The 14,875-nt window shown below is 38.7% G+C and overlaps 1 protein-coding gene across 2 annotated transcripts in view; it reads right to left on the bottom strand.

Annotated features, from left to right (window-relative positions):
• Window positions 1-14,875, bottom strand: part of SrpRalpha (signal recognition particle receptor alpha) — a 113,372-nt gene that overhangs the window by 38,586 nt on the left and 59,911 nt on the right. For both annotated transcript variants that reach the window (XM_067155735.2, XM_067155736.2), the window contains 3 exons: window positions 11,988-12,179; window positions 7,658-7,829; window positions 4,803-4,930 (listed from right to left, as the gene is read on the bottom strand). In XM_067155735.2, the coding sequence (XP_067011836.1) occupies window positions 4,803-4,930; window positions 7,658-7,829; window positions 11,988-12,179 (492 nt within the window). The remainder of the gene's footprint in view (window positions 1-4,802; window positions 4,931-7,657; window positions 7,830-11,987; window positions 12,180-14,875) is intronic.

Raw genomic sequence — 14,875 nt, 5'->3', positions numbered from 1 at the left:
AACATCGTTGGCCCCTATGGCTATGGTAACAGAAACTCTGAAGGAGAGAACCTGATTGATTTCTGTGTGCGAAACAACTTAATCATCCAGAACACATGGTATCAGAAGAGGGACAGCCATAAAATAACGAGATACAGCTGGGGTGGAAAGCTCAAGACTATGATCGATTTCATCATCACTGATAGAAAAGCAGGCCAGTATGTTACAGATGTTAAAGTCATACCCAGCGAGTGCCTAGATAGCGACCATCGGCTATTAATCGCTTACCTAAAAGATGTTCATGTGCCCAAAATTAAATAAAAGAAAATGCCAAAGATTAAGACATGGCTGTTGAAAGACAATGAGAAGAAAGGAAACTATGAAGCATGGATAAGAGCTAAATTACCCAAAACTGAGAAAGGGGGAGTAGAAGAAAAATGGTCCTTATTCAAAGAAACCCTTGTAAAAGAAGCCTCGGAAATTTGTGGAAAAACAAGTGCCACACCAAAAGAGAAGGAAACTCCTTGGTGGAATGACCAAGTGAAGACAGCAGCAAAAGATAGAAATACACTGAAAAGAAAATTAGACCTCAAAAAACAGAAAACAGAAGAAGTTTTTCAAGGGATTGAAAAAAAAAACTTCTTAAGCAGGAAACTTCTTAAAAGGGGTAATGCCCAAAAACTTATTCTGTACTTTGAAAAACATGTGAAACACACAGCCAACAGATTTCCTTGTTTGTGAACAATACCGAAATAGGCCGATATATAAGAGCTGCTAACAGAAAGCCACAATATAAAAATTCGATTATCATGACAATATTTTTAGAGATAAAGTAAAATAATTGAACATACCGTATTATAAATATATTTGATAAGAGAAGGGAACATATTAAGTTATATAAAAACGTTGCAGGGTTTGCTTATTTTAGCAGGCAGAATCATTTCCTTCCACACTTCCCTTTCCTCTGCACTTACACTCTCTGCTTCGCAACAAATTGTTTTGTAAACGATGCCGGCTCGATTTTTAAAGCGGTCCAGCCACCCGTTCGAAGTGGTAAAAGGTACCCTTAATTTGCATGCGGCTTTCTCCTGCACAATAGTCCTACTGAAAGGTATGTTTAAACTTCGCTGCTGTTTAAACCATATTAGCAGAGCTTGTTCTATTTCATCGTACTTTTCAGATTTAACTTCCTTACAATTTGCTGAAGTATTCCCTGCAGAAGCAGAGATCTCTTCTTTCTTCGCTATAATACCGTTCAAAGTAGACAGTGGCATTCCCACCTCCTTTGCCAAAGCAACACGGGAAAGTGTAGATGACTCCACTTTCCTTATAATCTCCACTTTGTCTTTTATTGTTAGTGCCTTTCGCTTGATCTCTTTCCTCCGAGTTCCGCTCATTTTCACTTAAAAAGTTTGTACGTTGATATTACAAGTACAACTAACTTCACCGACTCCTATTCATACTAATTACGATGCTACACTATGCTTGGCAATCCGTAGCTTAGGCTTACAAGACGCAAAGATAAGACGTGTACTACAGTTTGTTAGCATGTGCTTTCTATCTTCCTCACACCCCTGACACCTGCTTCAAGGATAACGGCAGCAAATGGGAAATCTAGCAACTTATTCTTTGAGATTCTTAGAACCTAGGCCTAAATCGCCCCTGCATTCCTACTGGTTGTCAGGCAACGGACGTAGTTTCTAGCTGTTTCACAAGTACCACATGGCCAAGCCAGTATTGAGTTTATTTTCCCGCTTCAATCCTCTTCATGCTATAGGTAATGAAGAAAAGAAACACAGGTTCGAAGTTGCAGAAATGAGTGCATGGAAAAGTATCTGGGGAGTGATAAAGGTGCAGTAGCAATGCTAGCACATCTAAACGTAAACAGTTTCTTTCTCCGCGAGAATTTTATTTCATGTCTCCTCATCCTTGTACTACGTTCTAATAATGCGATGTAATAATTACGAGTGACATGATAATACAATGTTTAGCTCGTATGAAGGTAAAATTAAAAATAACATTCAATTTTATGCCAACACGTGATATTGCAATGCCTCTGTATGCTTCCCACCAAAACCCAGTTGGCCATCAACATTCATTCAACTTCGTAAACGATCGGGATCTTTCGGCCGGCTGTTTGGCGGCATGTATATCAGCTGGCTGCTGGCAAATCAGCTGTTTCCTGCATAGAGTCAGGAAGTTGTTTTTATTCACCTCACTAATAATGGACACGGAAAATCTTATCAGTTTAGTTCAAAAACGTAATTTCCTCTACGGCAAGGCCCATAAGTATTATTGCAACAACAACGTAAGACAGAATGCCTGGAAGGAAATAAGCAAGGGAATGAAAAATCAAACAGGTTAGAATATTCAATTTTGTGGTAGATTAACAGTAATGTTGTGGACAAATACACTTTACGGTTTTTAATTAATGTTTAGGCCACCTCTATTAATGACTTCACCCTGTCGCGGCCCGCAAATTACTGCATTAAAGTTTTATCAAACCATCCATTGCGTACTTTATGTTTCCCCACGTAGAAACCCGTTCGATTCTATTCCGCTAGATGGAACGGTGGAGTGGAAATTTCGACTGATGGGTTCGATTCAATTCCACAACGTGAGAGTGAGCATCTGCTGTCCGTGTTATCATAGCGTGATGTCATATGGCCTTGGCAGGACCGCACATGTTCCGTGACACCAGACACACACCGCGAGCGCACGAACGGTCTAACACAGGGTGCAACTTGCGCGGAGACTGCAGGGTTCTAACCATGGGCTGCTTTGAGCCGAAGTTTTCTATCTCAAGGGGCTCTAAACTCTAAACTGTTTAACCGGGAAATATATTTACAACAGAACACTTTAAACGGGAAAAATATACGTATATCTTAATGCAACTGATCAAGGGACCAAGAATATCACACTTCTTAGGCGGGAAAACTTCTTATGTGGGAACTTCTTAACCAAGTTTCACTGTAGTAAATAGTAAAAGAAATGAAAATATACAAATCCTTGCACTGGAAACAGATGATGGTAGCTTAATACAAACAGAGGAAGGGATCAGGGATGAAATGAAGAAGTACTTCAACATGCTGTTAAATGGAGATGGGGGCAAAACCACCACCAATGATTGTAGTGTACGTGAAGCCAAAAGCAACAAATACCCATTAACATGGCTTGAGGTAGAAACAGCACTAAAGAGCATGCAAAATGGGAAGTCCCCAGGCTTTGATGATCTCAGCTCAGATGATAAAGGCAGCTGGAATACCAGGCTTGAATTGGCTATATAGAGTGTTATCAGTGATTTGGGAAAGTAACAAAATTCCAGAAGATTGGAGTAAAGGAGTCATCATTCCGCTGTTCAAAAAGGGCAACCGACGGAAATGTGGAAATTACAGAGGCATCACGCAGTTGTCACACTCACTGAAGCTGCTGGAAAAGATCATAGAAACAAGACTTAAGAAGATAGTGGAACCTTTGCTTGAGGAAGAACAACACGGGTTCAGGAAAGGTCGAAGTACTGTGGATCTTATCTTTGCAGTAAAGATGCTGACAGAAAAGTACTGGGAATACGGAAGAAATCTTGTGATTGCATTTGAGGACATTGAAAAAGCATATGATAGTGTTCCTCGAAACAAGATATGGGAATGTCTGGAGGACCTAAAGGTGCCAAAGTACTTAATTGACAAAGTCAAGATGCTATACCAGAAGTGCTACAGCTGTGTCCAGATAGGCAACAGACGATCAAAATTGTTTGAAACAAAGAAAGGTGTTCAACAAGGAAGTGCTCTGTCACCACTCCTGTTCATAATAGTAATGGACAAGGTCATGAAATCTATCAAGAAAATGGACAATGAACCAAACGCCCTGGTATTTGCTGATGGTGTGCTTTTATGGAGAGAAACAGAAGCTGAAGTTCAGAAGAAACTTAATGAATGGAACAACACCGTTAGGTCGAAACTAGTCGCTGAACATATATGTAATTTAAAACATTGTTCAGTTTGTATTGAAAAGGTGGACCTTAATAATATATTATTTAAATACTATTGTAATCACAGTTCAATACGGATCTATCATAATTAAATTTATATCTTTTAATGACATAAAACTCTAACTTCAATGTCCGTATCTTTATCAGACCTATAGGCTACATCGCTAGCTGTGGCAATTGGTTGTACAGTGCCTCTGTGTAACATCACTGGTTCTCGAGAAGCAGTGAAGAGAGATTCTACTTGGCGGGAGACTGACTCGCAGCACGGGTGACTGAGTCAGCGACAATCCCCTGAATGCATTAAAAAATATCCTTGTATTAGCCTCTACAAAAAAGTTTCTCAAATCCGCGGAATGGCATCAAAACACACGAGCCTTCGAATTCTTAGAAAGGCCATGGCTAGTAAGTGGCAGAGTTATAAATGTGTCTACTGTACCTGACACTTAGTAAAATTAAGTTTTACAGACAGCAGGAATATTTTCGTGATGGATCGTCTTAATGTCTTAATGGTTTCTCGTCCATATTATAATGCCAATTTTAAGTTAATGGTAATTAAACATGCAGAAATGAAGAATAATTTTGCAGCCGCAAGAAAATATGGCATAACTAAAGTCAATGTTCCTCGTTAATGTGAAGACATAGATAGTCTAAAAATGCGTACTGTACAAGAAAGGCATCTTATTATTTCACAAAGCACTTTTTAAGCCTGATTTCATTTTTTTGAAAGAAAATGTGGGGGTAGTCTTGCATATCAGTAAAACCCTCAATCGAAAAAAAAAAACTCCGCGTAAGTTCTTTAGGCTAGAAATTATAAAAAGAAAAATGACATTCTCACCTTAGCCAGAGCTCTCATAAGAGGCTCATTATCCTGCATTCTTCCTGCGGTGTCAACCAAGACCACATCGATTCTCTGATCCCGAGCAAAGTTTATAGCCTCCATAGCAATGCCTGCTGCATCTTTACCTGGAACATAACAAAACGACAATTATTTCAGGTCCGAGCTAAATTCTACCAGAGAAGATTATACTGGAGGAAATTTCAACGTTATTGGTCTAAGAAAGAAAGAAAATAAATAATAAAAAGTGAATAAGTTCAAAACATATTGTATTACATGTTAAAAGGTGCTGAAAAAGAAAAAATGTGAAAGAGAGAACTGTCCTTTATTTCTAGTCAATTACAACTTGAATTCATCTTGATCTTTTCTGAGCCTTTTCTTTTCCTGTATTTATCTGGCTTCTTCATATCTTACACTTTCTACAACAAGAATAAAGATCTTTCATGATGTTCCCTGAAAGACTGTTGATGCAAACATATAGCAGAAAAGAGCCCACCTATGTGAAGACAGTCCTTTCGTGTTTTCATGTTTCACCTGATCTCATCCTTATGTTTCACACTCTTCCCATATCAACCTGCCATTGTAACTATGCATTACTTCCTTTTGGATTCCTATCTTTCTGTATAGGGCGAGTCAGAAATATGGCTTCATTTACCGGTAATCACATTGTGTGTTGACAGTATGTGAAATAAGTCTTCACAGTTGGAAAGACAATTCTTGAACTTGAAGAACAATAAAACATCACCACCAAACAGTCATTTTATTGCCTTACCATTCACATCCACGCACAATCGGCAAATATTCGGAAAAGTCACTCACTGTTTCACAATACATGTCCATTGGAATGGCATTAACATCTTCCTCAATTGCTGTTTTCACCTAGTTGATGCCCGACAGCTGTGTTCATTAACACTTCCGTACACACGAAGCACAGTTTCATCAAAGAAGAATCTAAAATTCACAAGTTTCACATTCTCTTCAAACAAATTTACGCACGTCCAGCCACTTGCCAGGGTCATCCTCCTACAGTTCATGGACAAGAACTCCTCTTAAACCACGAGAGATACTGGAATAATACCAAGCTCAAGTGCACTTCAGCAGCCAGATTTTTGTGGGTTTTCAGCAAACGCATCCACAATCCTTGCTGATGTTTCTTCGCTGCTACTGTGAGGCGTTCAGGAGGTTTTTCTTTCTGGATATCCTTATTAGCAGTAGTCTTCTCCACATTTTCACAATCAGCAGCAATAATGCTGCATTGAAATCACTTCGTAGCAGTCTCAAGGCCTCATGGTCGTCTTGGTATACACTCGCCCACTTCGCAACTGTAACTTACAGCTGTGTATTCAGCACCATCTTGGCTAATAACTTAAGTTAATGCATGGGACTCTTACATGAAATGAACAAAGGATGTTTTCAGGTTTTATATATCATTTCCCTCAATGTACAGTAATATACTATACAGTATTTACTTTAAACATGTAACCATACTTCTGACTTACCCTGTATACTGTTTTACTTTATTTGTCTCATGTTTATTCCTTTTAATTATTTATACTGACATGATGCTGCTTTTAATGTGCATTCTTATTCAATTTCATATGGTGAAAACTCGTTAGTTTGCTCCTCATTACCAAGTTTTCACGCTTAGCACAGCATTAGTTCGATGCCCCGGTTCTCATTCTGTAAAATCTATATAAAAATACCTCACTTATCGCGTAGTACGATCATATTTTTCTAGCCCGAAAATGTTATTTGTCATCCCTTGTGGAGAGAACAAGATTTCCAACTCTGATAAGAGCCCTTGCTGCAGTTTCGAGATAATAGGAAAAGGCCTTGAATTCTGGAACTTCACAGGATAAGTTGCACCTTCAGGGAGCAAGAAATTAGCCTCAGAATTGCTCAGTTTTGTATCCTGGTTAGCAGTGAAACAGCAGAATAACACAGTGAGCCTGTTTGTGTTTGTATTTCACCTTCCATTCAGAAGTTAGAAATATATTTCGTTTTGAGTGAAACAGTGCCACATGATAGCTTATATCTGGAACATAAACGTGTGAAGTTGACCAGCATGGTGCACATTTGTCTTGTGATAGCCTAGTTATGGATATGGGAAAAGTCGTGAAATTTCTTACTAACAAAGACAAAATTAAAATCTGTCAGCAAGTGGACTGGCATCGGCATCTTTAAGCGTGCAGAGTTGGCATGAATGGTGAAACTCGCACTTTCCAATTTCAACTCGATCACTCGAGTCTGTCTTAGTCGGTCGAAATTTTGTTAGATTCAAAGTCATTCTGTCGCACTTGAACATGACCGAGTGTAACCTCCAATTCACTGTCTAAGAGTGCGACGAGAAAAGTAACGTTTAATAAGTCCCTGGTCCGAAATAAAAGGCTTCTACTAACATTGTTTCAGAAAGAGTGTGATTTGCAATAAAACTTCATATTTTTACGGGCCCTTTGCAAAAGTTTTCACATTTGTTGTTTGGCATTTTTCACACCTTTCAGTGCACAGTTATTTTATAAGTCCCAGCAAAACAGGTTATCATGTTTTTTTCTCTTGTGTTTTTCACACGTTTTAATGCTTCTATTCTCATATAGTTTTCACTGTATCCATGAATGTACAACGTGAAATGCCCTCACGTCAGAAAAAATCGTATCCAGTGTTTCCATATCCCTGTTGGATAGTATTTGTGTATTCAGTAGCAACTTTCCTTGCTTAACACGTTTTTTTTTCCTCATCTCCTGCAGAAACATCTTAACGAGGTTTTACTGTATTTGCTAGTTAGAGGTACCGTGCATCGGTTAATTTAAATACGGATGCTATACCAAGCAGACAATGCAATTACTGTACATACATACCATAGCCCTTCTCGTACAGCTGGACCATTTGAACACCTCCATGCTTATCAGCTGGATGCAATGCATTAAGATGACGTGTATGTGTACGCAACTGCTCAACCGCGCCCGCGCGGAAAGTATCACAAGCTGCGATAAGTACACGCAAGTTGTTTTCAATAAGCCAAAAACAGATCTGAAATATACGATACAGACACATTGTTTATTAAAAAAATGAAAAAGGTGAATCAAACAACAATTTTAGAACCACAAAGACACAGACATGGTTAATAAAAAGAAATAAAAAGGTGAATCAAACACAACAATTTTAGAACATCAAAATGAATAGTCTCCATCAACAATAATAGTTGATTTAAGAATTAAGGATCATTATTTAACCCAAGTATAGAACATAAAACAAAAAAGGTCTAAGAGCATATAAGAAAGCTTCAAATGCCAAACCTCTTCGCAGTGTTCACATGGAGTGAGGCAATATGATGCTGTTGACACTGATTAGTCCGTCATACAGAGACATTAAGCCTTGAGCAGACCCCTTGGTGTTATTCAACAGGGTGTTCTCATTCTTGAAACGCCTCGAACTTTCCGCGAGAGTATATAAACTGCTGATTTTCGGGTCTCCGTGCCACTTCAGTAACAGCTATCAGTGTGTAAATTACGTAGCAGGGGCGGGAAGCGCCTCTTTCTTCGGGCAGCAGTTCAACCACAAGGTAATGGCCTTTTAATAACTTATTTTCTTGCTAGCTCAGCAGTTTAACTCTCGGGGCAGGTCCGAAGCCTTTTCCATGTAACTTTCCTTTAAAATGTAAAGACACTCGGTATCAATTCTTTCTGTTTTAACTACAAATTGGGATAGAGACTGCTTAACCCTCTCGAGCTCCCACTCATATTGCTTTGAGGTGAACTTATTTTTCCAACCGTTTCTTCTAGCGTAATGTAAATTGTCTTCTCATATAAGTCACCTCTTTAGTATGGGATTAGCCCTTGCATTAACGGCCTAGTGCCAAGTAGGTTTTAAACAAAATGTATTAGGAGTGCAGCTTCGCCTCCTCTCAAATTGGTATTGTCGAGGCCATGTAATATTTCTGTTTCTTCACTTAATAGGCCTCAGTAGGTTGGGTATCTTTTTACCCCTGTGTCTATGTCCTTGGAGGACAGCTGGAAAGTCGAGTTTGGTGTGGCCTTTGATAGGCTTAAACTTTGAGAGCGGATTGCTCTTTTGAAATTGATTTTGGGTGCCTCGAGGAGGCTTTATTTTGTAATTGGGAGCAAGTACTCCTGAACATGATTGGGGTCTTCTGCCCCTTTGTCGAATCTTGTTTTTGGGTAAAGTTGGGCTAATTGCTCAAGAATTGTGAGTCCGGGGCTCGAAGCCCAAATCCTGTGAATACTGTAATTGTACATTTGTTGCCTTGCTACTCTGTACCTGCCATTCTTGTTATTTCTTGATTTTGCTAAGAAAATATAACCTTGTTAAATTTTATCTTAACTTTAATTTCGTATTTTGAGACCTGTTCACCCCCGCACCTTCTTTCACCTCTGCAAATCCACGATACTCCGTAACAGTAACATGAAGGCAACTCATACATCCAGCCCCGTGCCAGCAAAATTAACTTATGCTGGTTAAAATTCCCAACCCTGCCGGGAATCGAACCCGGCGGCCCTGAGATCAAAGGCCAGCACGCTCGCCATTTAGACATGGAGCTGCCTTATGTGAAAATGGGAAGCCATGGAAAACCACCTTCAAGGCCGCCGACATTGGGATTAGAACCCTCTATCTCCCAAATACAAGGTGACAGCTACATGACCCGAACGACGTGGCAATTTGCTCGGTAAAATGTAAATAAAGACACTAGGAAAATACGGGGACAGCCATATGAAGAAGTGAACAATGAGGTTTTTGAATGGTACAAGCAAGCCCAAGCTAAGCTACCTGTAAGTGGACCTTACATTTGCTCTTGACTGGGTGCAGTCAATTTCTCTGCAAGTAACAGATAGTTCGATAGATTTCATCTCGAACACAATATCGTCTTGCAAGCAGTTTGCGGGATATTGTGATGTATAATCATTAGGGCCCGGTTAAAAAAAAAAATGCATATGCGCATAGGAGTATTAAATTGAACAGTGGATATCATGCAACAGTGACTATACAAGTGATGGTGATGTACTGTACTGTCAAATGTTCAAAAGAGTGTAAAATGTGATTTAAAAAAATCAAATTGAACAGCATTCAAAAACAATTTCACATCTCGGATCAAAAGATCAGAGTAAGAATACGTAACAGCTACTTTTAACCAACGTGAAAACAGTGTGTTGTACATTTTCTGCTGATATTTGTAAAGCTTTTATATGCAGCAACATTCCGCCACATAAAATGAATAATCCACATCTACGCTCGTTTCTTGAAAAGCATTGTGCTAGTCAAAGGATGCCCTTAGGAAGAATTATTCATTTTCACTTCATGCTTCTGTCGTGGATTCGATATGATCTGACATAGGAGGGAACTGTATCTGGATATCGGTAGATGAAACAACTGATTCGTGTGGTCGATACATTGCAAACTTCACAGAGGGTAAATTATGTCCAGAAGAATACGGCAAACCTCATTTACTTTCATGCAAAGTGCTAGAAAAAACCCAACCACAGTACAGTTGCAAAATTTGTTAACAATTCCTTGCAACTTCTGTGGCCTAGTGAATCGGAGATTGATTGTTACAAAGTGCACCTTTTAGTCACAGATGCAGCTTTGTATATGATGAAAACTGGTTAGTCTCTTTGAGTGTTTTTTCGAAATCTCATCCATGTCACATGTTTGGCCCATGGATTGCATCATACTGCAGAAGAGATACGTACCCTCTTTTCATCTGTCAACAAATTAATTCAAGTGGGAAAAAGTTGTTCCTAAAAGCACCAGCTCGTGTACAGTTGTACGAAACTCATCTGCCTCAGGTTTCTCTTCCCCCAGAAATTGTTCTCACAAGATGGCGTACTTGGTTATCCGCAGTATTGTTCTACCAGGAGACCTTTAATCAAGTGAAAGATGTAGTTAAAAGCATTGATGATAGTCATACTGCATGTGTTCGTGATGCAAAAGTGCGCATTTTAATCTGAAACTGTATATAAACATATCAGTTTCATCCATGAGCATTATTCGTCTTTCGAAGGCGATTAAGGGCCTAGAAACTCGCGGTGCACCCCACCACGAATCCCTTAAGTTAATTCAAAACACCATTAGTTTTTAAATGGTGTTCCTGTTGAAAATGGAGAAAAAGTTAGAAGGAAACTCAGTGCCGTGTTGTACTCAAAACCAGGACTAAAGAAGATTCAATCTAAAAGCAACTACATAAGTGGAATCAGGTAGTCTTTGCTGGAAGAATATTCCGAGCAGTCAGTGCCAGTGTACAAGGTTAGTATTGCCCAGTTACGTCCGTCGATGTAGAACGATCATTTTCAGCGCACAAATTAATTCTCTCCGAAAACAGACTCTCCTGAAAACATTTAAAAACTGTTGATAACCTACTGCCATGCATCATTTTGCAAGGAATGAAACATGTTTATCAATTTAACACAGAGTTAAAATTTAATAATGCGTTTGGTAAGAGTATTTTGTTTTATTTTTAGTGCATATTTTCAAAATCTTTAGTACATATGTTCAAGCATACTTTTTGGAGTTTTCAGTGCTTATGAATCCAGACCCTAATAATAATGTTGTAATGGTATTGGTAGCAAGTAGTTTAACATTCCCATTTAAGATGACCACCCCCTCGTATCATCTGGTCAGCATTTCAAAAAATAGTGCAAAATACAAATGATCAAATATTTTTTTTACTACTTTTATCATAAATAATTTTGCTAATAACCAAACAGGATAGCTCACTGCACTGCGGCATGGCCAGTTAAGGCTACTAGCTCTGGACATGTGAGACAGGTGGGTTCTAATCACCTATTGGCCATCCTTTCCTCATTTCAACAGGCAAATGCCAGAATGGAATTAATTTTCAAACTTCCACTTCAAAGAAAAATGTTATTCCTGTTTAAATAATAACAACAACAACAACGTATGACCTCCAGAGTTCCCCTGGTACAGGTTTTAGGAGCCCATAGGTGATATGGATGTCTGTGAGGATGAGACTCTATCTAGGATGAAATTTAATGTTGAAGATGGAACACACACCCAATCTACAAGTCGAGAAATTACCCAATGAAGTTTAAAATTCTTGACCCAGCTGGGAATTGAACACAGGACCCCTTGGACCAAAAGCCAGCATGCTAATCAGTTGGTCATGAAGTCAGAGTTTTGACAGAATGAAATATCATGAACAAGGGAGATACTTACCTTGGCAAGGTTAGTCGATTTACCAACACCATTTACCCCACAGAATGACATAACATAAGGACGAGCTTGCTTGCGAGCCTCCAAGGCATCTCGTAAGATATCCACACGCATACGAGGAGATAGAATTTGCACCAAAGCATCTGTCAAGGTATTCTTCACTGTAGAAGCTACGCTGTCAAATGTTCCCAGTACCTGAAAATTTAATGGGCATAATGACATGAAAATGGCAGATTTAATGCAACTTAAGAAAACAGTGATAAGGACAAGGATTATTATTATTATTATTATTATTATTATTATTATTATTATTATTATTATTATTAAATATCTGGGTTATCCACCTACAGAGCAGAATAGATGAAGGTGGTTGTGATGATGGAGGCATTAATGTGATTCTGTTTTACTAGTGGTTTAATATCCCATTAACACATCTAGGATTTTCGGCAATGGAAAGCAAGGAAAGGGCTAGACTGGGAAGGTAGAGCCGTGACCTTAATTAAGGTACAGCCCCAGCATTTGCCTGGTGTGAAAATGGGAAACTATGGAAAACAATCTTGAGGGCTGCTGATGATGGGATTCGAACCCACCATCTCCCAAATGCAAGCTATCGGCTATGCAACCCTAACTGCAGGGTGAGGCACTAATATAGTTAATGAGAAATACTATAAGGTAAATCATCCTTTTTTAACTCTATTCAAATGAGGAGGAAAAGAATGCTGGTATTGGAAAAAGAAAGGGAAGGATCACTAAAGGCAAAAAAATGAAATACCCCATAGGATTCATAACTCTAATACCATTAGGGTGGTGTGCACCGTCCAAGAGTAAGTTCTACCTCTGTAGTAAAGTACTCTTGAAGTCAGCATTCGGTGATTTCCATACGAGAGTAAATTACTTCCGAAGTATTTTAGTCCTTTCAGATACTCCTGGACTAAATTACTACAAGAGTAAAATGTTGAAGAGCACCATCTTGTAGTATATATAACTAAAGAAGTAAATAACGCAAGAATAGAGGTTAGAATTTACTCTTAAGTCATGCATGGAATAAGCTAAGTTTAGACTTGTTGACTAATGATAATATTGTGCCGTATACGAGACGAAAGACGTTTCAAACGTGTTTATGGATTACTTAGATTATATTGACGATCTTGACGCAGAAAACGATGAGAAATGTAATACTGCGTAGGCCTACAGTGCGTGAAAGGTGAGAGCCGTATAATGTGCACATGGAGAGTTTCAGGAACGTTTTTGGTCTGAGGAAGGAATCCTTTACTGTCCATCTAAATCTACTTGGAGATCACTTACAGCTGAATTCCTGTCTTAATTTTGTTGTATCTCTCAAATTACAGTTGCTATATGCCCTATGAGTGTTTCGTAACGGAACATTTTAGTACAGTTGCCGGTAATCTAATGAACGTTTACTGCACAACTGCTGGCCGTATCTTTCATCACATGGTTAAAGCACTAGTTGAGGCTAAGAGGGAGGTACGCCTGCAAATGATGATAATTGTTCAGAAAATAAAAGGATATTCTTCACGTTGGCAGGTTTCCACACATCGTGGGTGCAATTTACTGTGACTGCACGCATATTCCAATTTTTTTGCCCTCTCGGTGACAACGGTGAACTTTTCAGAAATAGGAAGAGGTATATCTTTTTTTTTTTTTTTTTTCAATTTGCTTAATGTCACACCGTCACAGATAGGTCTTATGGCAAAGATAGGATAGGAAAGGCCTAGGGATTGGGAAGCGGCCGTGGCCTTAAGGTACAGACCCAGAATTTGCCTGGTGTGAAAATGGGAAAATTTTGCTGTGGATGTAGGCGATCTGTATGAAGAAACCACCATCAGTTTTAATTTTTCTCGCGTGTCCACGACTTTCTGCTTTGCTTCCGCCTTCGCTTTTAAGTCCTTCCACAGAATCTTAACTTGCTCTTCACTGCGCATTCCGTCACTCGAAGCACTGAATTTTTCTGTCATGACTTCCCATGAATTTCTTTTCTTATCCAGCATTTTTATGTTGTATTTCTTACACCCTATATCTTTTGCATAGATTGTCATTAACCCTATTAACAAGCATTTATCTTTTTCGCTTATGTTTTTCCCCCGTTTCCTATTGCACATGAACTAATCCATTTAGATTTCTTTAAAGAAGATACACAAACGAAACACTACTTCACAAGTAACGAACGCTAATTCTATAGTAGTAACTAAAAGAGTACATTGTACTTCCAACTCTCTGATGTTACTTCCGGAGTAAATAACTCCCGTAGTAATTTACTCCAAGATGGTGCACGCCACCATAAGTGTCAGAAAAAGAACAGACAAAAGGAGCTAAGATAGGAAAGATGAACATGAGAAGACTGGCATAACTAAGTGGAAGCCATATCAGACTCTGGTAACGCCCTCAATATCGTCGCCTCATGCTCCTAAGTTGCAAAAAGAAGGGGCAAAGAGATGAAGTACAAATGTAAAGATATTGTATTTATTTGCAAAATATTCCCTCCACACGATTTTTAGAACAGATTTTCTGAATCTTTCTTGTTACAAAAGTGAACTATGTAGCATGAGTGGAATGTAATTTTTTTAAAGACTTTATTGGCGAAGTACTATATAATGTTTTATTTATCATGACCTAACCTGTACTGTTATTTGTAGAGCATAAGATAATTTAATGACCTAACCTGTACTGTATAATGTTGTAACATAGGCATTTGTAAATAGTAGAATTCTGTCTATAGTTCCTGGAAAGATCCAGAAAGTTACATAACTTTTGTACAGGGTGTGTTACTTTGTTGGTATGTGTTCTAGAAAGTGTGTTCTGTCTATTCTGGAAAAATACGACTTTCGCGATCATGCGTATTCTAGAATGTTAGTCAAAGTTCGCGATCGAAA

The sequence above is a fragment of the Anabrus simplex genome, chromosome 11 (genome assembly GCF_040414725.1).
Source record: "Anabrus simplex isolate iqAnaSimp1 chromosome 11, ASM4041472v1, whole genome shotgun sequence".
NCBI classification, from domain to species: Eukaryota; Metazoa; Arthropoda; class Insecta; order Orthoptera; family Tettigoniidae; genus Anabrus; species Anabrus simplex.
The sequence above is the reverse complement of the archived record's forward strand: the minus strand, read 5'-3'. Positions and strand labels throughout refer to the sequence as shown.